Genomic DNA, 18536 nt, shown 5'->3' with positions numbered 1-18536 from the left:
TTTCAAAAATGCTGGTCTAGGTGTCCAACACTTAATGTTATTCATGTCCACACCCTGTAGAATATTATTTAAGGATTTCTTGAATGATGGTTGAAACTGGTGCAATAGTATTTCCCTTGAAAGTGAAATTTTCTCAAAACTTGTCTTCTTCCTACATCCTTAAGGAACCAAGAAGCTTCAAAGGAAAGGAGGCTGTTACGACATTAACCTAAGGGAGGAGACCACCCCTCATACTGTCTTATGCCCAATTTCTGCCTCCAAAGAAAGAAGTAAAAACTAAAAGGCAGAAATGAAATCCACAGGCAGACAGCCCGGCGCCACACCCTGGGCCCTGGAAGTTAAAGATCGACCCCTGACCTAATTGGTTATGTTATCTATAGATTACAGACATTGTATAGAAAAGCACTGTGAAAATCCTTGTCCTGTTTTGTTCCTATCTAATTACCGGTGCATGCAGCCCCCAGTCACGCACCCCCCTGCTTGCTCAATCGATCACAACTCTCTCACACACAACCCCTTAAGAGTTGTGAGCCCTTAAAAGGGACAGGAATTGCTCACTCAGGGAGCTCAGCTATTGAGACAGGAGTCCTGCCAATGCTCCCCGCCAAATAAACTGCTTCCTTCTTTAACTCGGTGTCTGAGGGGTTTTGTCTGTGGCTTGTCCTGCTACAAACCAACTGGATCCTACCCCACGGTTCCTTCTCTTTTCCTTCTTTCATTCTTGACTCATGGTCCCCAGCATCATGTTTTTCCCCTCTGAGGACAAAATGGACTCAGAGTCATGAACAAGCAAATGCCTCACATGTTTTAAAAAATGATAGTAACCCTATTTAATGAATCCAACAAAAGCGCAAACCTAACCCCTTCCCACCATCGAAGAACAAAGCTAATAATTTACACATATCACTTATTTAAGCTTTATTTGTATACCTCAAATGTACATTGATATAAATGTCTAGACAATGGAAAGATCTTTTGCAGAGTTGAGGATTGTCCACTGAAAATTAACCCTAATCTAGCCAAATATATATACAATATATGTGTGTGTATATATGTATATATTTAATATATATAAACTCAATTCTTTCTGTCTATATATTGAGTTATATATATTGAGATATATATATCTATATACACTGAGTTTATATATATATATAAACTCAATTCTCTTAGGCATCAATGTCAAAGGTGTTATGATACAATAACGCAGTAAATAACATAGCTTCAAAATATTTAAAACAAAAATTCAGAGAAGTACAGAAAAAAAAATAGGCACTTCTACCATTATAGCACAATATTTTAACATACTTTTTCTGACACTAGATCAGACAGAAAGTAAATTGGTAAGGATACAGATTGAATACTACCCAAAACATTATCTTATGTGCATATATGGAGCACTATATCTTCAAAATACATTATTTTCAAGAACATGAAGAATATTTATATTTAAAAAGATTTTAAAACTGACCACCTCTTAAAGTCTTTAAACATGTCAAATAATTGATCTCATATAGATCACTTTTCAACCAAAAGTCAATTTAATTGTTACTTATAATGACAAAAACATACAGGAAAACTCCCATATGTTTGGGAATTTAAATGCACAAATTTAATAACTCATAGGTCAAAGAAGAAATCACAAGAGAAATTATAAAATACTAGGAATTGAAATAACAAAAATAGCACATGCCCCATAAAACTCATGATATAAAGGTAAAGTGGTATGTAGAGTAAAATTTATAAAGTAATGTGATTATAATAGAAAAGTCAATATGCTGAAAATTTATCTATATATCCAAAGAGTGCTAAGGGGATATAATAGAGGAAAGCAAACACATAATAGAAAGGAATGGTGATGTGAGAACTTGGTTATTTGAAAAAATAATAAAACTGACAGCCCTCTAACAAGTTTAATCTAAAAAAAAGAGAGACAGAGAATAAATAATATTGGAATGAACATGAACCAAAATTATAGATACTATGCATATTAAAAAGACAATAACAGTACTAATAAATATGAAAACAGATGAGCAGATCATTGAAAAATATAATTTACAAAATGGTCTAGAGAACAACTAAAAAACAATATGCTTATTAACATTTTTTTGAATTGAGTAAGAAACAACTCTCTAAAAAGAAAATATTAGTTCCATGTAGTTTGATTAGCCACCTCTGGGAATAAGTTAATTCCTGAAAAGGTAAGTTTCTAAGAGTAAAAGGAGAGACACTCCCCAGTTCATTTTATAAAGCTAGTATCACTTTGTATGAAAAACTGGCAAGGGCATTATAAGAATGAAAAATTACAGACCAATCTTCCAAATAGCAATGTAAAAATCATATACGTGTTTACATGTGTGTGTGTGTTTTTATATATGCCAAAATTATATATACTTATACATGGTTCATTCAGAAATAAAAAGTAAAATGGCAAGCCATTAGTAGAAAAAGATATTTACTCTATGTGGACAGTAAATATATTTATATCTTTATATATGACAAAAATGTACATTCATAATTTAATTTTTTTAATGTAATGTCTATTAACCAGTAAGAAAAAATAAAGACTATCCAATTAAAGTGGGAGGGAAGACAGGAAAATAGACCTGATCTAGACTTCACAAATGAGAATATTAATGATTTCTCATAGCATGGAATGAAAATGATGAAGTGTGCTGAGAATAGGCAAATACAATTCAAGTGCACACAATTAAAATCCCATATCATGATTAATCATAGCAAATGTGTGTGTATTCCTAGCAATAAATTGAGCAAAACATGCATAAGACTATGATAGACATATTAATTATTAAAAGACTTCAAATACAAGATATACCATGTCCATGGATTAGAAGCAGCAATATAAAACAAGTCAGTTCTCTGCAAATTCATAATAGATTAAAGGCATTTGCAGTATACGTTGCAATGAATTTGTGTGTATGTGTGTATATTTAACTTGTCAAAAGAAATTTCCAAAATATATATGGAAGAACACTGAGCCAGGACAACCAAGACATTTTAAGACAACAAGTTAGTGAAGCTTGCTTTACCAGATATCAAGAATTCTTACAAAATGTTTACATTCATGACACTGTAGGATTATCATAGGGAAAAGCAAACGGATCAATGAAACAGACTTGCAACTTGATTTATGTCAGAGCTGGCATTGCACACCAGTGGGAAAAGAATAGACTTTAAATAAACATTACTTAGACAATTGTTATTGGTGTGGAAAAAATTAAATCAAAGCCCTTTTTAACCTCTTGCACAGAAACAAATTCCAGATAGATTAAAGACATAAATATGAAAGGCAAAACTATACAACTTTTAGTCAAAATATAGGACAACATATTTGTGATATGAGGAGAAGGAAAAAAGTCTTTTTTTTTTTGTGGTAGATATGGGGTCTCAATATGTTGCTGAAGCTGGTCTCACTCCTGACCTCAAGCAATCCTCCCACACTGGCCTTACAAAGTTCTGGGATTACAGGCAGGAGCCACCACACTGGGCCAGGAAAATCGTCTTAAGATGCAAAACACGCAAGTCATTTTTTAAAAGAGATAAATTAGCTAAATTAAAATTAAGGATTTTTGGTCCTAAAAGATATGAAATATAAAAAGACAACCCACAAACTGGAAAAAAAAAAGTTTGCCCTAGATGTTACTGACAAAGAAACAGTAACTGAGCAAAGAACTTCTGCAAATCATTTTAAAAAGCAAATGACTGGTAGGAAACTGAAACAAAAAATTTAAACAGTTCTTCAGTTAAGAGAAAATCCAAAGGACCAAAAAAATACAAGTAAGATTCTTAGTTTTGTTAATCGCCAAGAAAATAAAAATTCAAACCACAATTAGGTACTATATTATGACTTCCAGACTGACAAAAGTTAAACAGCCTGACAAAATCTAATGTTGGCAAGGATATGGAATTATCCTTCTGGTGGGATTATAAATTGAGACAAGCATCTTTGAAGACTGTATCAACCAGCAAGTGCTTCTTCTAGAAGACAGGTGCATATTCATAGCAGTCCTTTTCATAATAAAAATAGGAAAAATCCAAATGTTCATCAAGGATAGCAGAGGTAATAAACTATGTGAGAGTCATGCAATGAAAACACTGCCTTCTAGAAGTGACAATTAATAAATTACAGATAAATGTAAAAACATGGGAGTATCTCAGAGACATAATGTTGAACTAGAAAAGGAAATATCGTAACACATACACTGTAATTTATCTATATAAAGTTCAAAAATATACAACATTAAATAACATGTTACTTAGGGATATACCATCTGGGAAAACTAAAGTTACAAAAAGAGGGAGAGAGGCTGGGTGTGGTGGCTCACACCTATAACACCAGCACTTTGGGAGGCCGGGGCGGGCAGATCACGAGGTCAGGAGATCAAGACCATCCTAGCTAACATGGTGAAACCCTGTCTCTATTAAAAATACAAAAAATTAGCTGGACGTGGTAGTGGGCACCTGTAGTCCCAGCTATTCGAGAGGCTGAGGCAAGAGAATGGTGTGAACCTGGAAGGTGGAGCGTGCAGTGAGCCAAGACTGCACCACTGCACTCCAGCCTGGGCAACAGAGCGAGACTCAGTCTCAAAAAAAAAAAAAAAAAAGAGAAAGAGACAGAGATAAACACAAGTTAATTCAGCCAGGGTGGTTTCCGCTGAGTATAGAGGAAAGGGAATGGGACAAGGACTTCAATGGTAACAATAATTTTTTTTTTTTGGTAGTGGTAGTGGTGGTAACCAGGTGGGACACTCCAGATGTTCACTGTATCGTTAGTCTTTATATTTTATGCATATTTTACAAGTATTTTGGGGGTTTCCTCAACATTGAATTTAAAATTTTTTAATGAATTGTCTTTAAGGATTGTCTTTCAAGAAGTAGTGGCATATGGCCGGGCGCAGTGGCTCACGCCTGTAATCCCAGCACTTTGGGAGGCTGAGGTGGGCAGATCACGAGGTCAGGAGATCGAGACCATCCTGGCTAACATGGTGAAACTCTGTCCCTACTAAAAAAAAAAAAAAAATACAAAAAATTAGCCGGGCATGGTGGTGGGCGCCTGTACTCCCAGCTACTCGGGAGGCTGAGGCAGGAGAATGGCGTGAACCCGGGAGGTGGAGCTTGCAATGAGCCAAGATTGCACCACTGCACTCCAGCCTGGGCGACGGAGCGAGACTCCATTCAAAAAAAAAAAAAAAAAAAAAAGAAGAAGTGTGGCATAGATGGACAAACAGTTGAAACCTTACCTAGACTGGATACTCTGGCTGAAATATGACAGCAGGGACAAAAAGGATCAGCTGCAGAACCTTAGTCTCAGAGGAAGTGGCATAGCAGATTGAAAACCAATGGAGAGGCTCAGATGTAATAAAACAATCTGGGGATCCAGTTACCAGAATGAGGTCACAGGAAAGGGCTAGATCACACAGAACAAAGCCAGAACCCAACCAGGGCTAATACTCCAAATGAACCAGCACTAAGGCTGAATCATTTGAATTATTGTCCTGAGTTCCTTTGTCCCAAGGAAAAGCATGGATCCCATTGCTGTTGTACAGGGTTGAATATTAAAGGAGGAGCTTCAGAGAATCAAGCCTTAAATGAGAAGTCTGCAAAGGTGAGAAGCTAAGCAGGTCTTTATATCATTGTCAAGAAAAAAAGGAGTTTCTTCCTATTTTACAGGTAGAGGTCCCAAAGAAGTTAAAGTGACTTATCTGAAGTCGTTTCATCATCAGTTTGGAACTAGAAATAGAATCCATCAGTCTTAGTTCTTTTTGTTGAGGCCATCCCTGGTCCACACTCCCTCATTCATAAATTACTTAGCAGCTACACACAGTCTATGCAGGAGGCAGGCCATGATTCACACACTTAGGTGTTTCAGACAAGGTTTTATTTCTTTATTTTCAGTTCCCATCTTTTTTTTTTTTTTTGGCTCTAAAAATAGCAGCTGTGCTGAACAGTACTCAATGGAAGAAACAAAGGAACTCATTTATAAAGCAGAGGACAAAAATAGTTTACCCAGCATTTATACTATGCTCTTTGGAGCTCAGGGTCAAAGATTTCAGCAGGAGTTTTCTTTAGTAACCTAAATTTAGTTACTTTCTTTTACTACATCAAAATGGTTTTAAGTGTCTATTCATATAACAATGAATGTGAGGGTCTATCCAATGCCAACAAGTTGGATCACTACTGAGGTGGAAATAGCGTGGCTTAAACAAATCGACAGCATATAATTGAGGTCACAAAAAGACATTTTGCTGGCAAAACCCAAGAGGCTGTGGTAATAAAGTAAGCCTGAAAATGAGAGTAGAAAAGTATTTCCCTACGTGTTACAGCTGCATCAAATGTTAAATTCACCTTCAGAATTATCTTGCTCAAAAGAGTAGACCTCTGCTTCCTAAAGGAAAGAAGAAATTTTAAAATAAAACACATTTAAACAAACCAGATCTATCTACCGCCAATTTTCTTTTTTTTTTTCTGAGACAGAGTCTTGCTCTGTCGCCCAGGCTGGAGTGCAGTGGTACAATCTAGACTCACTGCAAGCTCTGCCTCCCAGGTTCACACCATTCTCCTGCCTCAGCCTCCCGAGTAGCTGGGACTACAGATGCCCGCCACCACACCTGGCTAATTTTTTTTTGTACGTTTAGTAGAGACGGGGTTTCACCGTGTTAGCCAGGATGGTCTCCATCTTCCTGACCTGGTCATCCGCCTGCCTCAGACTCCCAAAGTGCTGGGATTACAGGCGTGAGCCACCACGCCTGGCTGATCTGCCACCAATTTTCTATATGACCTTACATAAGCTTCCTCTGAGCTTTGGTTTCCCAACTGGTCAATGGCCATTCCTGGCTCCCCAAAGAGAAACAGTTACCAGAACACCTGGCTGAGTGTGAAGAGTCATTCAAATGGCGAATCGGAAGTATAGCTGAGATTGGATTCCAAGGAATTTTCTCATGATAACCCTAGGAATATATGGGGGAAATGGGTAGAAGATAAGAGACCCAGCTATTCTGATTCATGAATTGCCCAACGAGAGGGGATTAGTGGTTTCTTTTTAATCTGAGAGGATGTATTAGATTTCTATTGGTGCAAAACACAATACCCAAAATTTAGCAGCTTAAAACAACACATTTTATTATCTCACAGTTCTGTAGGTCAGAAATTCAGTAAGCCTGGCTGGGTTCTCTGCTTAGATTTTCACAAAACCAAAGTCAAGGCATCAGCCAGTCTGGGCCTTTATCTGGAGGTTCTGGAGAAGAATCTAATTCTAAACTCGTTCAGTTTGTTGACAGAATTCAGCTCTCTGTGGATGTAGGTCTGTGGTTCCCATTTACTTGCTGGCTGTTAGGTGGGAGCATCTCTCTGCTTCTAAGCAGCACCTGCATCCCTTCATATGGAGTCCACTCCATCATCAAAGTTAACAACAATGTGTTGAATCTCCTCCATGCTTTGAATCTCTGACTTCTGCTATCAGCAGAGAAAACGTTCTGCTTTTAAGAAATCACGTGATGAGCCAGGTGCGGCGGCTCACGCCTGTAATCCCAGTACTTTGGGAGGCCAAGGCGGGCGGATCACGAGGTCAGGAGATCGAGATAATGGTGAAACCCCGTCTCTACTAAAAATACAAAAAATTAGCTGGGCGTGGTGGTGGGCACCTGTAGTCCCAGCTACTCGGGAGGCTGAGGCAGAAGAATGGCATGAACCTGGGAGGTGGAGCTTGCAGTGAGCCGAGATCGTGCCACTGCACTCCAGCCTGGGCAAAAAAAAAAAAAAAAAAAATCGTGTGATTAGATCAGACCTAACCAGATCATTGCAAGGTCATGTGCCATGTAACATAACACAATTATGATAGTGTTATCTCATCCTATTCCCAGTGCCCATGAATCAGGGCAGGGCATTTTTATGGAGGCCATTGTAGAAATTCTGCCTGTCACAAAGAAAGTAGCAGATAAAAGTCAGTAACATAGGTTTTGGTGAAGACTGATTTGCTTTCAAATTCCAGCTCCGTAATTTGAGTGGGTTTCTGTTTAAAGTCAGATTAAATTGCTAAACTTCTCAAGCTTCACTTTCTGTAGATTACAATCTACTTAGGAGCAGGGGTACCAACTACCACTTCCCATATACTTTGCACAGTGCCCAAGACATGCCAGTGTTTGCAAATATTTGAAAGATGAATGAATGAATAACATTGAAAGTCATTCCCAAAACATACTATAAAGCTATATTTGGCCCTGTTTTGTCAATGTTTCTTTCATTGACTTGGGCCAATGAGACTGTGTTAATGAATTTACTCAAACTGATTTGGGTCAATGAATGAAAACATAGAAGCAATGTAAATTAAAGAGATAAGTGAAATAAAGCTGGGCCAAACATTGGGTAACACAGCCGAAATTAAGAAGAGTCATGGCAAACTAAAAAAAAAAAGCAAGCATTTCAATCAACTAAAATGAAGATTAATTAGTTTCCCTAATGACTTTGGCAGCTAGGAAGCTTGGAGCTAGGTTTTTCTTAACTCAATTACAGTTTTCCCTTAGCCTAGGTTATATAGCATAGTTGCCCTGCCTCTTGTCCTTTGTCTCTAATGCTTGATGGTTTTAATGTGATACTTTGTTTTAGTGTAAATCACCTGAAAGCTTATTAGGAAGTACACAAGATATAAAATATGACAAAATGGAGAAAAGTCTGTTTCTAAAATTTCCTGGGTCCTAAAGAAAAGAGCAGAAAGGGATTTTTCTCAAGGAGATCCAGAAACAGAATCACTTTCTTAAAGATTCACATAATGAATGGGTCACACATGGAGACTGTGAGCTTGGGCAAAGCTAGGCTGGCAAGAATGGGCTCCAAGGCAAGACGGTGGAGGAAATGGCCTTACCTGATCATTTTTCCATCACACTCTGTGCCCCTCCCACCCTGAAACTTCAGTGAAAGTCCTAACCTGCCAAAATGCTATTATGAAAATGGGATTTTTTTTTCTTGGTGCAGATGGTTAAGGCCAGGTGGAGAAAGAAGATGGTACAAACTGAGTTACATAGATAGAAATGGGAGTAAGGAAAAGAGAGACTTTGAGCTATACATCTTTGAATGTTTTTATCATAATTGCTGAGACACAGGAAGACGCCACAGGAAGACTGAAGAAATAAATTAATAATTATCAGATAAGCTTTAGTTCCTACCCTCATGTACCCTAAACCATTTGGCAAGGTTACTCCTGATGAAATTCATCCATTTAATGAGGGATTCAGTGCTCTCTCTCTAGATTTATTTTTAAAACCTACGATTTTGAAAATATAGACATCTTTGCTATGTTTATAAGATTTAAATTCAAATATTTTGTAGATTTAATACCTGTAACATATAATGATATGAAAGTACATAGATATATGAATCTAGATACTTATTTAAGACTTGGAGTTCCAATAAGGCAGCTTGTACCGTTTTAGAGTGACAAAAAAAGTATCGGCCTAGAAAAACTTTCTATCAAGTGTGGAAAATTTACCCCTGATCTTTCCACATCTCCATCATATGTATGTTTGAGCTACAATAAATTTAAAAGAGAAATGGAGCAAGGGGTCCCTAAGATATGCAAAACAATCCAGAAAAGTAACTGTGGAAAGACCACCAATTCTCCCTTTTCGGGGCACACAGAGACAAAAGGTTGAACACTTGCTAATGGGAAAAGGAGCAGAACTAATGTGTTTCATCTCATCCAAAGCAGTCAAAGGCAGGCATGTTTTCTCTATGTTCTCTTCTCTCCCTTTAGTGTGGCTAGAACAATGAGATAGCAGAGCTATAAGACATAGCAGCCCAGATCCCTGAGTCACTATAGGAGAGCTCCAAGGAGAAGTGACTCACTGAGTAAGACTTAGACAAGAGTCATAAATAACTTTACTGGATTAAGCCTGAGATTTAAGGGTGTACTTGTTACTGCAGCATAGTCTGTATTATCCTGACTAATACCAAAACATTATTCCAAATCATAAACACAAATATTTCCTGATCCGAAGTCAATTGGGATTCAACTGTTTCAAATTACCTACATCACAAATTAGTCATTATAGAGGAACTAGCAAAAACTTACTTGTTTATTTATAGATATTTATCATTTACTGTCAACTAACAATAGATAATAGCCAATAAATCAGGGGCATTTACAAAATGCACAGAGATTTTGTTTTGTTTTGTTTTACTACTTCCAAGCACCTCCCAGATAGTAGTCACCAAAGTTTAATTTTAAAAATACTAATTTTGGCTGGATGCAGTGGCTCACACCTGTAATCCCAACACTTCGGGAGGCTGAGGCAGGTGAATTGCTTGAGGCTCAGGGGTTCAAGACCAGTCTAGGCAACATGGTGAAACCCTGTCTCTACCAAAAATACAAAAATTAGCTGGGCATGGAGGTGCATGCTCCCCAGCTACTCGGGAGGCTGAGTCATGAGAATCACTTGAGCCCAGGAGGCAGAAGTTGCAGTGAGCCGAGACCATGCTACTGCACTATGGCCTGGGTGACAGAGTAAGACCTGTCTCAAAAAATAAAATAAAAATAAAAAAATACTAATTTTAAGCAACACTGAAAAATTATTCCTAACCAATGTTCTGAACCTTATCAGACCCCAGCTTATTTTGCCACATAGGATTAGTGCCAATTAGGTTCCAGCACAAACAGGTGTTTTTAAAGCCTCCAGTCCTGGCATCATGGGGGGTAAAGAATGTCATCTCTCTGTGGGTCATCCAAATAGTTCTTAAAGGCTTCCTTTCATGTAAGATGTGAGCTTGGCATTCAATTTAGCTGGTGAGTTGGGGATGAATGTACATTTTTCTTCTAAGCCTTGAAAGTTTAATCCATTCTGTGCAAGATAAATCTCAGCAGGCATTTGGGGAAAGTTGAATTTACTGAGAGGTTCATATGTGGTATATTATTTCTGTCAAATAGGAGATACTAGCTGCCAATAGGGTTATAAAAGCAACTGCCTGGCCAAGATTTGTGCTGATCACTATGTTTATCACCTTCATGAGTAACTCCTAGTTCTCAAGTGATTGTTTTTCCATATACATTTTTCAGACATATTCATTAGCATGAGGAATGTTTGATATCAACGTCAATTTTGTTAAATCTCCGATCAGCTATCCCAAACACATCAGGCAACACTATTGAAATGCTGAAGGCTTTATATAAAATCATGAATACTGTTGCCTAAAATATCTTTGAGAAACACAAAGGATATTAGTAACTGTATATCTTTACTTATCCAAACCATTTTAATAGAGTAGATAAATTAATTAAAGGAATGGCAAACATCATTTTTGTTAATATATTTGCATCTTTCCTATCAGCATAACAAATTTTCTCACGATATTCGAAAGAATAATTTAGACTATTATATAATTTTCAAAATCATCCAGAACAATTTTTAGGCATCAAAATTCCCTTTGAAGTTTTGTCAATATTGAGCTAGATTTGTTTTCTCTGTTAATCATACACATCTCCTACTCATATCACCCACGGCACACTCAGCAAATATACTCTGTGTCCATTGAGCAAAATGCACTTCCTATGTAAGCTAAAGAGAGGAACCCATAGGTAAGAAGTTTCTTAATTCATGTTTTTTACTTGATTTTCTTTGTCGTTACTGTTTAACTTTCTTTAGGTCTTATTCTTTCAGATACGATTAGATTTGTGACTAACAATACTAATAACATGTATATATCCTAAAGTTGAGGCTTAGACACATTAGGAGAAACTTTCCTAATCTTCTCCTAAATTTTGGAATAGAAACTCACCACTCCCTTCTCAAAGACCTCCCTTCCCCACCTATGCCTCCATTATGGGCTGCTGTATTTTGAGTTTCTTGACACCAAAAGCGATGGACTATTCATTTGAAATTTCCGTGTGTCGTAGCCAGCATGTAATACAAAGTAGGTACTCAAAAAAATTTGAACTATCTGAACTATCTTCTCCTAGAAGGCATTTTTGAAGTCATGGAATATTATCAATTTTTAGACCACTTTAAATTGAAATATAACAAACATGCTGAAAAAATACATACAACATAAATTTAATAACTTAGAAAGAACCTCCATGTAACCACTTCCAGATCAAAACATGGAAAATTGCCAGCACCTCAGAAGTCCCCCTCGAGCCTTCCCATGAATACTATCTTCCCAAAGGTAACAACTATCCTGACTTCTAACCCTGTAATCTCGTTTTTCTTGCCTAAAAACTTAAATAAATGGACTCATACTGTATTTATTCTATTATGCCTGGGTTCTTTCACTCCACGTAATGATCATGAGGTTCAGCCATGTTGTTGCCTATAGCTCTAGTTTGGCCATTGTCATTGCTGTGTAATATTCCATTGTAAGACTATACTGCAATTTATTTTTCCATTATACCATTGATAGACATTAGGTTGTTTATGGTGAAGTCCAAATGTGCACATTTTCCAGTTATGTGGCAAGTATCTGTAGCTTGCCTTGAAAGCAAATAAGTTTTCATTTATGTTTCTTGACAAAATGCAAGGCATTCTGCCTGACCCTGTAAGGGTGTACCTATGGAGTGCTACTGTTGAGGTTTTTTGTCAGCTGCTGGGGCAAAAATAAATTCCACCCAGGGTGAGAGATGTTTGATCAGAGTGTGTGAGTATGTGTGTGTATAAGAGGAAATCGGATGAGAAGAGGGTGGAGAGCTATAAAAGAACACCATTAACCCCAAATTATCCCCAAACTACTGGACAGATTAAAAATGATTTTATATTATAACACTGATGAGCAAGTTTCTTAATCCACAAATATTCTTGACTGCCTTATACATGCCAGGTATTGTCATGACCACAGAATATACAATGGTGAATGCACACACACAGACCCTGGAAGCTTGGGTCTGGTTCTGTGAAACGAATCAATAGAAATGAAACCAAGCGAGATATACCAGCCACAGAAAGACAAATAACTGCCCAATTCCACTTTACATGAGGCATCCAAAAGAGTGAAATTTGTAGAATCCAAGAGTAGAATGGCAGTTACCAGGGGCTGGGTGAAGGGAGCAATAGGGAGTTACTGACAAAGAGGCTGAAGTTTCAGTCAGGCAAGGTGAACGGACCTTAGAGATTAGCTATACAGTATTGTACCTGTAGTCGACAATAATGCATGGTTGACTCAAAAAGTTGTTAGGAGGGTAGATCTCATGTTAAGTGTTCTTACCACAGTAAAACAGAAAAAAAATAAAATAAACTAAATTTGCTCTACTATTAAAATTAGTTTATTAAAATAGAAGAGTTGGTGCCATGTTGATATATTAATAAGGGAAGAGAGGGATTCACAGCTTGAAAGGTGGGATTCTAGGTCGTTCTACAGGTTCCCCTTGCTGCTGCCACTGATTCTGTTGTGTTTGTTGCCAGAATTGGGTCTTGACTTTGAAGAGTTCACAAGGCACCCTTTGCTGCTTTGTCTGGTTTATCAAGAAAATGACTGCGCAATTGACAGAGGGGGTAAAAAGACCTGAAAGGAGAATTAAGTCAGGATGATAGACAGATTCTAGTGATCCAAAGAATGAGTTCACTCTTCAGTAGAAGGTAGAGAATCCATATCCTCCGTAGTATAATGGTCGGCAGGAGCTGAATCCATAGCCTCTGTAGCCACAGCCATAGCCCAACCTGCGGAAGCTGCCACAGCCGCAGCCATAGCCATAGCCCCGGCCACCAAAGCCTCCATAGCCATAGCCCAGGCCTCCATAATAGCTTCTGTAGTAGCTCATGGTTCAGCAACCGTAGATGTGTTTGGAGGTCAAGGGCAAGTTTCCTGAGTACAACTATCACCAGCTTCCCTGGGACTTTTATACATCCTCAGTGATTAGTGGGGTAGACTTCTCATGGCATAGACTCAACTGCATGAAAAAAATCTCACTCATCTTAAAACTGTAGGACAATTCCTGACACTAATTAAAGATGTTTTCATTCGATTTCTGTGCAGTTTGGATTCCACAGGATGATTATGCTGTCTTCAAAGCCCTCTTGCTTTGACCATCATAGTTAAAGCTCTATAATCAGACATAAGAGCAGCAATCAGCTCCAATTTTGTCACCTAAAATTGTTCTTTCATCACAGCCCCTTCCCAGTATCCGATTCTTAATGTATTCCTTTCACAAATATTTAATGCCCAACTAACGTATCCCAGGCACTATGCTCAGAGCTAGAGATACAACTGTAAATAAGAACTGCCCTTCCCAATCCCATGAGTTTTTCCCCTTCATCTTTGTTATTTAAGTTAGTGAAGTAACAGAAGAGGTACACTTACTGTATAAATCCAACAAAATGTAGCTGATAGCACAACAGGATCACATTTATTTTTTTAAGAGAGAGAAAAAACCCAAATGGAAAAATTTTATTTCCTTACACATTACTACCCTTTTAACTCAATGTTGTTTATGAAACTTTTGATGGCTCTTAGCTCTTACTGCAAGACTTTTTCATTATTCAATGTTTATATAGGAAATAACACTAGGGGCAAGAGCTGTGGGTGTGATTTTTGCAAAGTAATACCATATTCTTCATCTTTGTAATCTTCTTCTTTTTAAAAAATAATCTTCTAAAGAGATTAACATCCGAGTATTGGAGCCACCCATCTGACTCCACAGCCACAGGTAGGCAGGAAGCCTTCTTTGCCTTACTAAATTCCTAACACAATCAGCAAAGAGGTTTTAAAAAGCTGTTTTCCAAATTCTGGGATTCCATCTTCTGCTCTCTAAGGAAACCTTAATTAAACTATAATTTACAGAAATACATAAAATTAAAAATACTTAAATATGACATTTTCTTTTTGAAGAATGAAGCCCGCTGAAGTGTTCATAAGGGTCAGAATCACTGCTACTTAGCCATTGTATCAAAACCAATTTCAAGCACATAAGCAGTACAATTATTCTATATACTATTAATAATCACTTCAGATAGAATAATATAATATCGGAACTGGTGTAACCCTCTTATTTTACAGATGATGAAACACAATTGGAGAAGATTGGTCACATCACCCAGTGAGTGACAAAACCCAGACTAGAACCTAAATCATTCACTTTCACCTGTTTTTTTTCATCATCACATTTTTACAGATGTTGCACAACAAAGGCAAAAGCAAGAAATATTGTATTATCACAACAGAAGAATGAAAACTCTCCTTTGCTTTCTCAGCTGGTGAGCTTTCTCATTTCGATTTTTGATCTATATGCTGATTGGTCTGTTCCTTTCCTTTGGGCCAGAACTCAAAGGACTAAAATTAGCAAGTGGAAACTGAAAGTCACATCCACTTATTCTCAAGGAGATTACAAACGAGATGCTTGTTGCACTGATTGTTCAAGAGATGTAAAACTGAGAGGGGGGAACAAAAATAGGTTCAAAAGTTTTGAAGTGGAAAGTTGAAGCCCAGCTCTTTCTTGTCTTAGAGTTAAAAGTATATGTATTCACTAAGAGATAAATATTAAAGCAAAACAAGATGTAAATGGGACTCTTAGTTTTAGCTGAGAACCTGTATCATCAGTGACAACAGCTCTCACGTCCCAAAGAGAGGTGGTAATCTACCTAAGAAGGACTTGCAAAGGGAGCTACAGAAACCTAGATCCACAGTCTGCAACTAATTGAAACCACCTTTGTGATAATTTCAACGAGAAAATTATAACAGTGAAAGAGATCTGATCTAACTGACTCCTTCTTGCTTCTAACCTGTAAGCTGTCCTTGTTCATTCCTGGGTGTAGGCCAAACTAACTTTGGGAGGAATTTAGTTTATAGCTTAACTTCAAAACTAAGATGATAACAGCCCTTTCCTGAGATGAACCCCTTCTTGCATGAGGACTAGTCTACCTTTGCAGGACTAACAAATGAACTATAAGATTAGAAGCCAGGTGCGGTGGCTCACCTGAGGTCAGGAGTTTGAGACCAGCCTGACCAATATGGTGAAACCCCGTCTCTACTAAAAATACAAAAATTAGCCGGGCATGGTGGCGGGAATCTGTAGTCCCAGCTACTTGGGAGGCTGAGATAGGAGAATTGCTTGAACCCAGGAGGCAGAGGTTGCAGTGAGCCAAGATTGTGCCACTGCACTCCAGCCTGGGCGGCAGAGCAAGACTCCATCTCAAAAAAAAAAAAAAAAAAAAGATTAGAAGGTATGGCTTCAGAGTCATGCCACCAGAGGCTCCAGCTGCAAGATTCTCAACCTTCCCAAGTTGCCCCTGGGGATAACATCACTGTCGTAAAACCTAAGTTCAGCACTTGAAATATTTTGCAGACTTTGCCTTCTGATGCACCAAGGGATGCCACCCAGACAAGTAATCTGGCTCAACCAGTTCTGCAATCCCACCCAGAAACAGAAGACAGCAAGAAAACCCACTTCAACCTGCTGATTTCATCCTGACCCAACCACTCAGTACTCCCCACTTCCCGATCCCCTACCCACCAAATTATCCTTGAAAACCCTGATCCTCAAATTTTCAGGGAGACTGATTTGAGTAATAATAAAACTCCAGTCTCCCACACAGCTGGCTCTGTGAGAATTAAATTCTTTATTGCAATTCCCCCATCTTGGTAAATCGGCTCTGTCTAGTCAGCGGGCAAGAATCCATTGGCCAGTTACACTAAGCTCCTATCTCCAGTCATGAAATACGCTGGAGAGGCCAAGCATTAGGAAGGGGAAGAGATTTCTTTGGAAATGTTTTTCAAGAACCTGGACATTTTCTAGCCAACTTCCACGGAAGTGTACTGTATCCCTTGAATTTGGAAGACACAGCCAACTGCTGACTCAGGGCTGGGAAAGTGACTACAGGTGAGAGACGAGGCTGAACGGTCCATGGCAATGAGCCAAGGCTGAGTTTCAGAGTAACTGTGCCCTCAGCTTCAAAGACACATGGTTCCCGGCTACCAGATAGGAATCTGGGGTGGGAATACCACTGAGTTGATTTCAAAGGGATCCTGGTCAAGAGAGTGAAGCAACCTCAGCCAAAGCAATTTGGATGGTCCCATGAGATGCAGAAAGTGAGGGAGGATGTGAGCAGTCCACTAGAGGGACTGTTATACCACAGCACTGATGAGAGGCCCATGAGTGCAAGAGTCAGCTCCGAAAGATCCACAATTCAGGGAACCCTCTTGCCAGATTGTCAGAGGCATGTGTCTCTCCCCTACTCCCTGTTTTAACCCCAGAAGAGTCAGAGCAGCCTAGAGCTGAGACCGATGCTTAAGGGAAAGGTCCACCCTGCCTCTCTTACCACTGCTGGTTTACAGGTTTACAGAGGAAAGGTGAAGCCCAACTCTTTCTTGCACAAGAGTTGTTAAAAGTAATATATTTCAGTACAGGAGAAAGCCTAAGAGACACTTTCTGTGGCAGTCAGCTAGACGGTGTCCAGGTTCTTAAAAAACCTTTTCCAAAGAAATCACTTCTCCTTCCTTCACTTCTCATATAAGATTATAGGAAAGAAAAAAAAAGTCATTTCTCCTTCCTAACTCGGCCTCTCCAACATATTTAATAACTGGGGCTTAGCCATGGCTGGTACACGCCGACAGGGGTCTGAAAGCTTTGCCTCAGAAAGTTTTTGAAGTTTGATTATCACTGAGCTGGACATTTTCAATCTTGAACTGAAACCATTCTTGAGACTAAAATAATCAGAGAGCTTGTTTTGTTTTTATTCATCTAAAAGAGAAAGGAAATAGTATGGCACCTGAAATGTCATTGAAAAAGAGAGAAAAAAATAGCCTTCAAAATAATTCTTAATGGAAGTTGTAGAAGGAAAAATGTAAGTCATCTTCTGAAAATCTAAGTCCTTTTGAGTTCCACTTATTCAGCATAACAATTATAAATTCTAAAATATATTTAGTAGCACTAGTGCAGTTTTGGTAATATGCATAAATTATACCTGAGAAAAGTACTGATCTGATATTCATGGTAAAATCATTTCTCCGAACTGAGCTGACTTACACAGCTAACGAGATATATATATATGTGTGTGTGTGAGTGTACACACACATATACTTACATATACTTGCAGAGCTAACTATATATGCACACACATATATACACACATGTATATGCACACATACATACACATATATACATACACACACATATATATACACATATATACACGTCTACATGGTCAGTGATGTAAGGAGACTATTTTTAAATGTATATAAGCAGAAATTTTGTGTTTATATAAAAACATTGATACACACTTTTATTTTTTTTCTCCATTTATGGGCCATACTAAGTTTTAGGATATAAAAGCATAGCCCAAATCCTGGATGCTAAGTGACCCCAAGGTAATACTCTTGAGCTGCTTCTGCCAGAGGGCTGATTGGTGGCATCATATGTACGGAGCCCTGATGTTCTACCAAGGGAAGTGTGTCTTCAGCCTGGACACCAAGGAGAAAGTGCTTCTTCCCACTCAAGGGAATCCAAACACCTCTCCTACTGCCACAGCAAACAGAACCTCCATCACATCAGAAAAACAAATGCAGCTGGAAAAAGAAGACCACAGAGTCAGAGCATTCAGGCTGGC

At 38.3% G+C, this 18536-nt stretch overlaps 1 protein-coding gene across 1 annotated transcript; it reads right to left on the bottom strand.

Moving 5' to 3' along the window:
* Positions 1–13252: 13252 nt before the first annotated feature.
* On the bottom strand, positions 13253–13913 carry LOC116482186 (keratin-associated protein 19-8). The gene has a single exon (XM_032175453.2). The coding sequence runs from the start codon at positions 13754–13756 to the stop codon at positions 13565–13567; it is 192 nt and encodes a 63-aa protein (XP_032031344.1). The 5' UTR covers positions 13757–13913; the 3' UTR covers positions 13253–13564.
* Between the last annotated feature and the right edge of the window lie 4623 nt (positions 13914–18536).

This window comes from Hylobates moloch, unplaced genomic scaffold (genome assembly GCF_009828535.3).
Source record: "Hylobates moloch isolate HMO894 unplaced genomic scaffold, HMol_V3 SCAFFOLD_14, whole genome shotgun sequence".
Taxonomy (NCBI): Eukaryota; Metazoa; Chordata; class Mammalia; order Primates; family Hylobatidae; genus Hylobates; species Hylobates moloch.
The sequence above is the reverse complement of the archived record's forward strand: the minus strand, read 5'-3'. Positions and strand labels throughout refer to the sequence as shown.